This window comes from Nannospalax galili, unplaced genomic scaffold, assembly GCF_000622305.1.
Source record: "Nannospalax galili isolate Female #2095 unplaced genomic scaffold, S.galili_v1.0 scaffold120, whole genome shotgun sequence".
Classification (NCBI taxonomy): Eukaryota; Metazoa; Chordata; class Mammalia; order Rodentia; family Spalacidae; genus Nannospalax; species Nannospalax galili.
In genome coordinates, this window is record NW_008350324.1 from 5,219,720 (window position 1) to 5,231,451 (window position 11,732).

General features: G+C 43.5%; 1 protein-coding gene across 4 annotated transcripts in view; it reads right to left on the bottom strand.

Moving 5' to 3' along the window:
• The window catches only part of Trafd1 (TRAF-type zinc finger domain containing 1), a 23,933-nt gene that overhangs the window by 2,607 nt on the left and 9,594 nt on the right, over window positions 1-11,732 (bottom strand). For all 4 annotated transcript variants that reach the window (XM_008847512.3, XM_008847511.3, XM_008847513.3 and 1 more), the window contains 7 exons: window positions 7,826-7,961; window positions 7,687-7,740; window positions 6,182-6,581; window positions 5,214-5,420; window positions 2,698-2,774; window positions 1,623-1,853; window positions 675-795 (listed from right to left, as the gene is read on the bottom strand). In XM_008847512.3, coding sequence (XP_008845734.1) covers window positions 675-795; window positions 1,623-1,853; window positions 2,698-2,774; window positions 5,214-5,420; window positions 6,182-6,581; window positions 7,687-7,740; window positions 7,826-7,961 — 1,226 coding nt within the window. The remainder of the gene's footprint in view (window positions 1-674; window positions 796-1,622; window positions 1,854-2,697; window positions 2,775-5,213; window positions 5,421-6,181; window positions 6,582-7,686; window positions 7,741-7,825; window positions 7,962-11,732) is intronic.

Here is an 11,732-nt window from a genome sequence, read left to right on the forward strand (position 1 = left end):
GAAATTATTAGCAAGTTCAGTAAAGTGGCAGGTTACAAAATTAACCTACAAAAGTCTGTAGCCTTTCTATATACCAATAACAATCAGAGAAAGAGTACATGGACATGCAGGCAATACACACATACACAAAAAATAAAAATAAATAAAATATTTTTTAAAATGATTCCTTGAAAAAAAAAATTCTGGAGAGAAGACAAGTGCTCCCCACTGATGGCTCTTGGAACTCACAGTTCCAGGAGAGAACTAAACTTAGTCCACTCTACACGTCGATTTCCTAATCCTCAAATATAGCCTCCTAACTATTCAGTAAGTGTGCAAGCAAACTTTAATAACTAATTTTTAATTGGCTTTGCAGTGGTAAGTTTCAAAAACAGTTTACTTGCCTAGTCAGAGGCTCATAGGCAATACTAAGGCACAGACAGGAGACTCACAACTCACCATAGCACTGACTATAAATGTGTTTCATGGGTGTCCCCGAAGCCATTACCCTATCTACATACAGGATAGCTCAGTTTAAGGTGAGACAACAGCTAGCCTCAGAAGATTTCCCCAGGGGACCCTCATGCATGCTAACTTCAGATATAGGTAAGCCCCTGGAGACAGCAGCAGATGTGATAGAAGTAGGAGGACCAAGCCAGCAGTGGCCTGCTGCCTAGCCTCAGCCCCACTGATACCCTGGTGTTTGGCACGCCTCCTGAGCAGCTCTGGTGAGGTCTCTTGAGGCTGGGTATCATGCCTAGGAATGCCCTCCATCCTATCGTTGTTCGCTGTGGCTGGGCGTTGGTCACACTGGTCCTAAACAAGAAACAAACAAAATGAGTACCTGATATAGTGGGAAGCAGTTGGGTGAATACCCCCACCTGGAAGGGGCTTTGACAACCACTAAGAAAATCCTGGACTCTTAAGAGAAAGCCAGCTCCTGGAATGGAATCTTCCAAGGCACTAACAGAAGCACATTCTGCTCTGAGCAGAGATGAAGCAAGAGCAGGTCTTAGAAAAATCAATTTATAGTTTGGACTATTTGTGTGGTGGCTTATTCCAGTCTCTCCTTGTGACAAAGAGCAGTTACTTATCTACTTCTTGATTCAAAATCAGAAATCTTCCTTCAGAAATTTACAACAAAAGAAATGCCTGCAATGTTGGCTCCTCAGGGGCCAGGGACGGGGGGTCCTTCTACTAGATTGGGATTCTAGACTGGAAAAGGACTTCTAGTCCAGCTCCCTTCTTTACAGATGTCCCAGAGAGGAGCATATAGCCACAGTCAACCACAGGGCAAAGTCAGAGCTCCAGCCCAGGTCTCACAGAAATACTCTCAAAGAAGAAGTTGCACGCTCAGAAAGGCACATCAATGACCTCGTGGAGGTTCCTCATTCCTCTGGCAAGGCCTCCACACCTGCTCAAATGGAATCTATGACATGAGGTTTCAGCTGCTAGAAAGCAGGGATTCGAGGCACTGTCTACCTCATATAGCTCCAAAGAGCAAGGTCAGAAGTCACGTGTGGTGTCGAGATAAGGATGAATATAGTCCAGAGGCTGAGCAGCATCCTTGCCTTGGGGAAGCCTCAAATTCACTCCAATGTATCAGCATGGAGACAAATGGACAGGACCTCAGGGACTCTCACCTGATGGTGGAACAGCACCTCTTCTTCCAGCTGAACTCCACAGAATTCACAGGGGATGATGATGCTGTCTTCCACAGAGGGTGAATTGTTCAGGCCCATTAAAGACCCTAACTGGTTACTTGTAGCCTGCTGTAGAAAGTTCTGGAAGAGGACACCAGGATCTTCCATCCCCCTGATGGAAGAGCTGCCAGTGTTCAATGAAGGTAAGGCACGTGAAGGGTTACAGCTTGTCTATCATCCAACAAAAAAACATAGATTTAAATAATCAGGTTAGGGAAAAACTACATTCTTAAAACATTTTTTGCCGGGCGTGGTGGCGCATGCCTGTAGTCCCAGCACTTGGGAGGCAGAGGCAGGCAGATCTCTGTGAGTTCGAGGCCAGCCTGGTCTACACAGTGAGTTCCAGGACAGCTGGGGCTACAGGGAGACCCTGTCTCAAAAAGACCAAAAAAAAAGAATTTTCTACAAGTAAAGATATTATTAGTTTCACTTAATATTGAGGAATACGAAAAAGGACCAGAGAATGTAGCTACAACATTTACTCTGCACATTTCTATGTTGTTTTATACTGTGCTCATATGATTGCTCTTTTTAAATTAGTTTTGAAAAATTCAAGATTCTTCCCATGACCATACAATAAAAGGGCATAATATTCTTTATTATTCTTGTTAACAGAAGTGTGTTACCCCATTCATAAAAGCAAGGTATGTTCTGTCACCACAGAAGAGACTATGTAGCAGTTTTAGAAATGCTGGACCAGGTCAAAGGAAATTGGACAGACCAAGGGAGTATGGAGGGAAAATATGGTTCCCTTGCAACCAAGAGAGTGATGTGTGCCTGTTATCCCAACTACTTGGGAAGCTGAGGCAGAATGATCATTTGAATCTAAGTTTGAGGAAGAGAAAACAAAGGGCTGAGTTCCACACCCATGTGCCAGCCACACCATGGTAAAAAAACAGGTGCACTCCTACCACAGACATTGTACCAAATGTCTGCTCAAGACTTCATGTGGCTTGTAACATGAACTATGGCCTGCTACATTCTTATCTGAAGCCCTCAAATATTCTCAACATACCTGATGGTCAATGAGCAGCTCCACTGGGTACAGCTCCTCACAGAACTCACAAGGCAGCATAGTTTCATCAGCTGCACCTGAGGGTTGGACTGCATGGTTAGACTCAACATGAACACAACTCCATTTCAACCTTCTCATCCCTTTAGAGTGTTTTACATAAAAGTGATGTCAGAGCTGGTGTGGTGGCTAAAGGGAGACCCGGGGATATAGTTCTGCCATGAAAAGACCAGGTACAGAATATAAATTCTAAGACAGGTAAGAGGAAATCTTGCCAAAAAAAATAAAAATAAAAATCCTAAAGTTTGGAAAAGACTTTGCTTGGAAATAGGACACATTTTAAAAGAAAAGAAATAAAAGTAACAAAGGGAGAACTTGAATATTAGCATGCCATAACGAGTCACAAGCATAAAAACAGAAAGAATAGAATTGCTGGTGTGATGACACCTATAACCTCAGCCCACATTAAAATAAAGCAGGAAGACAGTGAATTCGAGACCAGAGACACCTTGTTTCAAAAAAAAAAATAGGGACTGGAGAGATGGCTCAGCAGTTAAGAGCTCTGGCTGCTCTTGCAGAGGATCTGGGTTTGATTCCTATCACCCACATGGTGGTTAACAACTGTCTAAAACTCCAGTTCTTGGGAAATCCAATGCCTTCTGATCTCTGCAGGCATTGCATGACATGGGTGCACTGTACATACATGCAAGCAATACAGTCATGCACATAAAATTAAATTAAAATGAAAAATGAAAAAAAATTAAAAATGATGTAGAAACACCAACAAAGCACACGCACACCTGACAGAACAGTGAACCGGGTGTCGTCGCGCACGCCTTTAATCCCAGCACCTGGGAGGCAGAGGCAGGCAGATCTCTGTGAGTTCAAGGCCAGCCTGGTCTACATAGTAAGTTCCAGGCCAGCTGGGGAGACTCTCTCAAAAAGACCAAAAAAAAAAAAAACCAACTCTAAACATGGAAAAACAGTCAAACAGATACAAGCTAAGGAGAAATGCTCTGCAAAACTGGCTTGACTTTCCAAAAGTGCCAATATGCAAAATTTAAACAATAACAAAACGCTCTACAAAACATTATGTACAAGTGAGGAACATCCCATAAGTGTAGAGAAATATTAAGCTGATGAACACAGATGAGGAATATGTAGATTGTTATGATAATTTTAAGTAAATTGGGTACAAAAAAATAAAATAAGGTGGGGGCTACAGAGATGGCTCAGTAATTAAGAGCAATGGCCACTCTTAAAGAGGAGTTCTAGCACCCACTTGGTGGCTCACAACTGTAATTCCAGTTCCAGGGGATACAGGGGATCTCATACCCACTTCTAGCCTCCACAGGCACTGCACACAAGTGGTGCACATACATGCAGACAAAAAATCACATACATGCAGACAAAACACTCAAACAAATCTTGGGGCTGAAAAGATGGTTCACCTTAAAACTACTGACTGCTCTCTGTAGAGGACCTGGGTTCAGTTCCCAGTATCCGAATGGCAGCTAACAACTGTCCCTAACTCCAGTTCTAATACATCTGATGCCTTCTTCTGGCCTCTGCCAGCATTGCATGCATGTGGCACATTTACATACATGCAGAGAACACACACACAATAAATAAAAATTTAAAAATAAAATCTTTTGGGGGCTCGAGAGATAGCTCAGTGGTTAAGAACACTGACTGTTCTTGCAGAAGGCCCAGGTTTGAATCTCAGCACCCACATAGCAGCTAACAACTGTCTGTAACTCCAGTTCCAGGGGATCCGACGGCCTCTTCTGTCCTCCACAGGCACTGCAGCACATGGGTGCACTTACCTATATGCAGGCAATACATGCATACACATAAAATAAAAATAATAAATAAAATATAAAAAATAAAATCTTTTGCCGGACATGGTGGCACACACCTTTAATTCCAGCACTCAGGAGACTTTCAAGGCCAGCCTGGTCTACATAGTGAGTTCCAGGCCAGCTGGGGCTATAGGGAGACCTTGTCTCAAAAAAACCAAAAATAAATAAAAATAAAATCTTTTAAGAAAGAGTGAGAATAAGGTAAATTATATTAAAATATTTCAATTTAATTTCATTTATTTACATTCATATTTTTTTAGACAGTGTCTCATTATGTGGCCCTGGCTGTCCTGGAAATCACTATGTACTCAAGTCTGGCCTCAAACTCTGAGAGTGCCTCCTGAGTGCTGGGAGTAAAGGTGTGTGTACATATACACGTACACATACACACACACACAGACACACACTATTTCTAAATTGCATTTATTCGTTTATGGGGGAGATGGGCTTCTAAGTGTGGAAGTCACAGGATAGATACAGGTCAGGTCACTCCTTCCACCTGTGGATCTCAGGGACTGAACTGAGGACAGGAAGATTGGCTACAAGTGCTTTAACCCACTAAGCCATTTTGCTGGCCCACTATTTCAATTTTACATGAGTTATATAATGTAAGACTAACAAAAATTATAGAGAGTAGTTCAAAATAAACAAACTTACCCTTTATTTCACTCAGAGAAGAGGGCCCACCATGAGCTGGATCTGCCTCACACACAGCCCTCCAGAAGCTCTGCTCTGCCGTGCTAGAAGCCTGGCCCTCATTCTGCAGACTCAGGGCCAACATGAAGTCTAAGTTTGCAGTATTTTCTCCACTCTCTTTCAGAGGCTGTTGGCTTCTATTCCTTTCCTGCCTTTCTTGTTCTTCAACTGAGAAAGGACACATTAAACACATTAGAGATGTTGCCATCCTTCAACTCAGATCCATGGCTAACAAGCTGTCAAGACTAACACAGAATGGTAAGACTAACTACTAGACTCCTGGGCTCTCTATTTTCAGGGGCATCTGAACATGAAGTCTGCAATGAAGCAATACTCCATCATGATCATATATGAATTTAAAGCTGGGCGTGGTGACACACACCTTTAATCCCAGCACTTAGGAGGCAGAGGCAGGTAGATCTCTGTGAGTTCAAGGCCAGCCTGTCTACATAGTGAGTTCCAGGCCAGCTCTGGCTACAGGGAGCCCCTGTCTCAAAAAGACCTAAATAAATAAAATTACTCAGCTCTAACTGAGATGGGCACTAGGTTAAATATTTCACACATCTTTTCTGCATTCTGGAAGAATGACTGAAAGCATAGGGTCAGACCACCTGAACTCCAATCTAAGCTGACCCTTCCCTCAAGCTCATGACCACTGTGTGTACTATGTGAGCTAACCCACAGAAAGAACTGCAGATGCCTAGGAGACGTACAGCACCATCAACTCCATCACCATCAATCCTAACAGCAATCTGAGAGCAATTAAGTTCCATTATTCCCACCGTATAGGAAAGTTCATATCCTTTCTGGCATTACCCAGATACTGTTAGGTTTCCAGAATCAAGATCTATTTGGCCCCAAAGTCCTGTTCCCCCTTTTCCCTGGGATTGTGGCATCACCCCAGTTTCCTAATCCCAAACACAACTCACACAGATTATTCTGAACTGGAAAATGGGCTGTCATGTTCCTCTGGCTAGCAGTCCTATTGTGGAAATGGTCTGATTCAACAGCTCTCAGGGGCCTTCCAGGGAGCCTCATAGGTGGGTCCAGAGTCTCAATTTGTCTGAGTAGTTGGGATGCAATCCAGATTCCATCCTGACTCCAAGATTCATCATATGCATTAGGAGAAGCCTCATTTTTCTTTTCCTCCTCTACTCTCCCACAAACTTCAGGGTGAGTTTTCAGATCTTTCACAAGCACATTGCGCCCACAGTTGCCACACAGCTCTGTCCGAGCACCACAGTAATCTTCATGCTCCTTCAGTTTGAGAACAGAAAGCTCCAAATCACAGTGCTGACAGAGAGCAAGTCGCAGAGGGCACTCAGTCTCCTACAAAGTAATGAGACAAAGCAATGAGGCAGTTCTTATACACATTCAAGAGAGGCTGGAGTTCAGTACAGGGCAAGGAAAGCAAAAAGTAACTACTTCAGTCTCCTTTGCCTGCTATGTTTTTTTTTTTTTTTTTTAAGATGTAAGAACTAGGGGCTGGAGAGACGGCTCAGCAGTTAAGAGCACTGACTGCTCTTGCAGAGGACCCAGGTTTGATTCCCAACACCCACATGGCAGCTATGAACCGTCCTTAATTCCAGTTTCAGGGGAATCTGATGCCTTCTTCTGACTTCCATGGCATTGCACAATACAGGTGCACTCACATAGATGTAGGCAAATACTCATAACACATAAAATAAAAACAGTAAATAAAAAAATGTAAAATGAGCTATAGGGTCAGCAAGATGGTCCAGCAAGTCAAGGCACTTGCTACCAAGCCTTACAACCTGAGTTCAATTCTCAGGACCCACATAGTAGAAGGACACTCCCATCTCTGCATGTGCACCATAGCACACACATACCACATGTACCACAGACGTAATAAATAAATTAAATGAGCTGGGCGTGGTGGCGCATGCCTTTAATCCCAACACTCGGGAGGCAGAGACAGGCAGATCCTCTGTGAGTTCGAGGCCAGCCTGTTCTACAGAGTGAGTTCCAGGCAGCTGGAGCTACAGGGAGACCCTGTCTAAAAAGGACCAAAAAATAAATAAATAAATAAATAAAAATAAATAAATTTTTTTTTTAAAGAAGGAAAAACAAAATTACAGCATGCAAAGCAAGGGACTGTGCTCAAGAGGTTGCTTCAAACTGGCAAGCACAGAGCTGGTTTCACACTCAGAAAGACTGATAGCTAAACCCCAGCAGAAATGACAGACTTGCTTCCAAAGGAAAAAACTAAGGTCTAAGGAGAGAGTACAAGAGTCAGGCCGTGACTTCTGGTAAGAGTCAGTCAAAGTTTCAAACTGGCTTTGAGAAATGGTCTGTATGTGAGCTGGTGGCAAACAAAGACTCAGCCAACATGTTTTCACTCTGAATGTGGCTCTGTAATCTCAGTAGGTCCTAGCCCCACAGAGACTCCTGCCTTTTACAATGCAAGACTAACCTCATGCTTCTTTAAAAGCCTCTTCTCGAACTTCTTGTTACATTTGCAAGTCACCTAGGATAAGAAGAAAGAATCGATTCATAATCGATTTGTGACAATATGCTCTCTTGTTGCACACCTTGGGTAATGAGTGGCTCACCTGACAGTGCTCTGTGGCCACATGAATGTCCATGTCAGATTTCGGGAATGGTTCCTTGCAGACAGGGCACACACCAATGTTCCTTTGACAGTGGATTTCATGGATGGTAAAATTAAACACAGGGATTTCTTTTTTGCTACAGAAATAAACCAAAGAAAAAGGCAAGCATTACTAATTAGTGCCTTTTCTTGAACAGTGGGATCAAAGGGATACTTGTCCTATCAGTCTTTTGACTTCTATTATCATTTAGGGTTTGTGTTTTTCAGACAGGGTCTTATGAACCTAAGGTTGCCTCAAATTACTATGCAGTGAAGACTTTGATCCTTTCTTCACCTCTCAAAAGTGAGACTATGAACATGGGCCATCATGCCCAGCTTGTTTATTTTTTGTTGAGACAGAGTCTCAAACTGTAACCCAGACTGGCCTTGAATACCTATCAATTCTCCTGCCTTAGCTTTCTAAATGTTGGAATTAGAGGTATGAACTTCCATACATAATAATTTTTTCTGTTTTTTTTTTTTTTTTTTTTTTTTTTTTTTTTGTCTTTTTGAAGCAGGGTCTCCCTGTAGGCCCAGCTGTCCTGGAACTCACTATGTAGACCAGGCTGGCCTTGAACGCACAGAGATCCGCCTGCCTCTGCCTCCCAAGTGCTGGGACTATAGGCATGCACTATCACGCCTGGCTCTATTGTTTTATTTTTGAGACAAGTTCTTGCTATATAGCACAGGGTGGCCTGGAACTCTTTCCCTAGTCTCCCAGGTGCTGAGAGCCTTCTAAGACTGACATGCCATGCCCTGGAATCTGAGCTACCATAAGAAAATAGGTAACTAAAACAACATTTCAGGGAGTGGTGAGACGGCTCAGAGAGTACAGACAGGCACTTGTCCCAAACCTCACAACCGGAGTTCAATCCCCAAAACCCACTTGGTAGGAGGAAAGAACTGACTCCTATTCCTATAGGTTGTTCTCTGACTTCCACATGCATGAGAGCACACACAGGCACACACACAGGCACACACACGCTCCCACAATAAATGAAATGCAATAAACACTACTGAGCCGGACATGGTGGTACACGTCTTTAATCCCACCACTTGGGAGGCAGAGGCAGGCGAATCTCTGTGGTTAAAGGACAGCCTGGTATACATTACAAGTTCCAGGACAGATGGGGCTACGGGGAGACCCTGTCTCAAAAAGAACAAAACTAATTAGTTAATTAAAATAAAAAGTTACCCAAACAGGAGCTCACATGGGCTTAGTCAGTCCTCCACACTTAGCTACTTTTGTTCTTTAAATTGCTCTGGTTCTAGATAACCTTGTTTTCAATAGCTTCCTATTAATTCACATTTTTTAACTCCCATAGCATAGTTATTTATATACTGCCCTAGGACTGAGATTCCTTCAAACTGGAACATACTGAAAATAAAGACACCTTAAGCAGTACATTAGCTTTCTTCTCAAATCTCAATGTTTCCTTCATTATCTACTTCAGTCATTACTCTGAGTCACTGACTTACACATCAACAATGCTAAAACAGTTTATAAAACGGCAGAAAGTGAATGACTAGCACAAAGAAACATCCTATTGAGGCCACAGGCTCTCAATGAAAAACAACCTCCCCTCTACACAGGGAAGGAATATTAGGAGCAGCAGCTGTTTTTCAGCAATGAATTCTGCTGAAAGACTGAGCAGAAGAGAAAAGCAACAAGAAGAAAACCCTTCACCAGTCTGTATCAAACTGCTTCCTCACTGAGCATCTCTCTCCTACCACACTGTGGTAAGTTAAACACAGAATAAAGAATTCTGGCTGACGTGGTGGCGCACGCCTTTAATTCCAGCACTTGGAAGGCAGAGGCAGGATCTCTGTAAGTTCAAGGCCAGCCTGGTCTACAAAGTGAGTTCCAGGACAGCTGGGGACCCTGTCTCAAAAAAAAACAAAAAAAAAAAACAAGAATAAAGAATTCTGGTGCTGGGAACATGGGTCAGTGAGTAAAGTACTTGCTGTAAGCATGACGACCGGAGTCCACATTCCCAGGACCCAGGTAAAAGCCAGGTATGTTGCACAAGCCTGTAATCCCAATGCTGGGGTAGGAGAGACAGAAGGACCCCAGAAGCTTGCAGGCCAATCAGTCCTGCTAAGACAGCAAGTTCCAGGTTCAGTGAGAAGACCAGCTCAAAAAATAAGATGGAGGTGCTAGAGAGATGGCTTAGTGGTTAAAAGCTAACTGCTCTTCCAGGGGACCATGTTCAGTTCCCAGAACCTACACTGGGTATGTCTTCAGGTCTCCATGACCATCTGCACTTACTTACTTGCACACATCCCCCCCCACACACAAATACACACACAAGACACATAATTAAAAAAGAAATCTTAAAATTAAAAAAAAAAATAGACAACCTGCCAGGCCTCTCTCCCTGGAGCCCTCTCGGCCTGGTCCTGCCCTCACCTCCCTCTGCTTCCCTGGGCCTGAACCACCCGCGGCCTCTCTCCTGGGTAAGTCGATCGATCGTGTCCTCCACGCCTTGACTCCCCCAGCCTCATTCACCCTCCCATAGCCCCCACCGGTCTCTCCTCCCACCCTGGGTGCTGTTCCATTCCTTGTCTTGGCACCCCAGACAACAGGAGAACCACCACTGCTACCTGATCCTTTGCATCCAGACCAACCCAGTTCCTTCTCGTAGTCACCAGGAGCCCTCTGGGTCTGGGCCTGCCCTCACCTCCCTCTGCTTCCCTGGGCTGCACAACCTGCCAGCCTCTTTCCTGGGGGGCTGACCTCTCTGCTTCCTGATACTTTGCATCCAGACCAACCCAGTTCCTCTCTGCAGTCCCCAGGAGCCCAAGGGGCCTCTTCCCGCCCCCATCTCCCTTTACATCTCTGGGTGGCACGGCCACCACCTGCCTGAGACCAGCATCTTTCCTGGGCCCTTCTCCCAGGCCAGTCCAATCTCCAAATTCCTGGGGACAACATCTTTCCTGGAGGGATCCAGACCTTAGGAGAAAGCCTGAGAGCATCTGATCCTCATCTGACTTGGGCCTCTGTGGGAACTCCTGAAGACAAAAGCAATCTGGCCACTCCAATATAAAATCAAAAGAAAGAACCGGAAGCTTAGATGAACCAGCTTTTCATGCCCAAAAAGTAAACCACAAAGACACATAAAGTTCAAAAAAAGAAGCAGACCTAAACTTGGAGGCTTGAGTCTCACACAAGAAACAGAAACTATAAAAGAAATTCATATGTCAAAATCACAGAGAAAAAATAATAACATGAAAAACCAAAATAACATAACCCCACCAAATACCAGTAATCCTCTAGAGGAGCACAGTGAGAACCCCCTAGAGACAATGCAGGACATGGAACTCAAAAGAACAAGTACACACATAATAAAAGAATTCCATGCATTCTATCATACCACAATGCAATAAAGCTTAAGTCAACACCAGAAGAAACCCCAGTAACCACATGAACACATGGAGATTAAACAACACACTCCTGAATGATGAATGGGCCAAAGGAGAAATTAAGAAAGAAATAAAAGTATTCCTGGAACTAAATGAAAAGGAAAATACAACACAACAAAACCTATGGGACATGCTGAAAGCAGTCCTTAGAGGAAAGTTTACAGCTCTAAGTGTCTACATCAAAAAACCGGACGGAACACAGATAAATGACTTAACATTGCAACTCAACACACTGGTAAGCAACAACAAATGAAACCCAAACCCAGCAAACAAAAAGAAATAACAAAAATCAGGGCAGAAATTAATGAAATTGAAACAAAGAAAACAATACAAAGAATCAACAAATCCAAGAGCTGGTTTTTTGAAAAGATAAACAATATTGAAAGACTGCTAGCCTGGTTAACCAAAAGAAATAAAGAGCACCTCCAAATCACAACAGACATCAG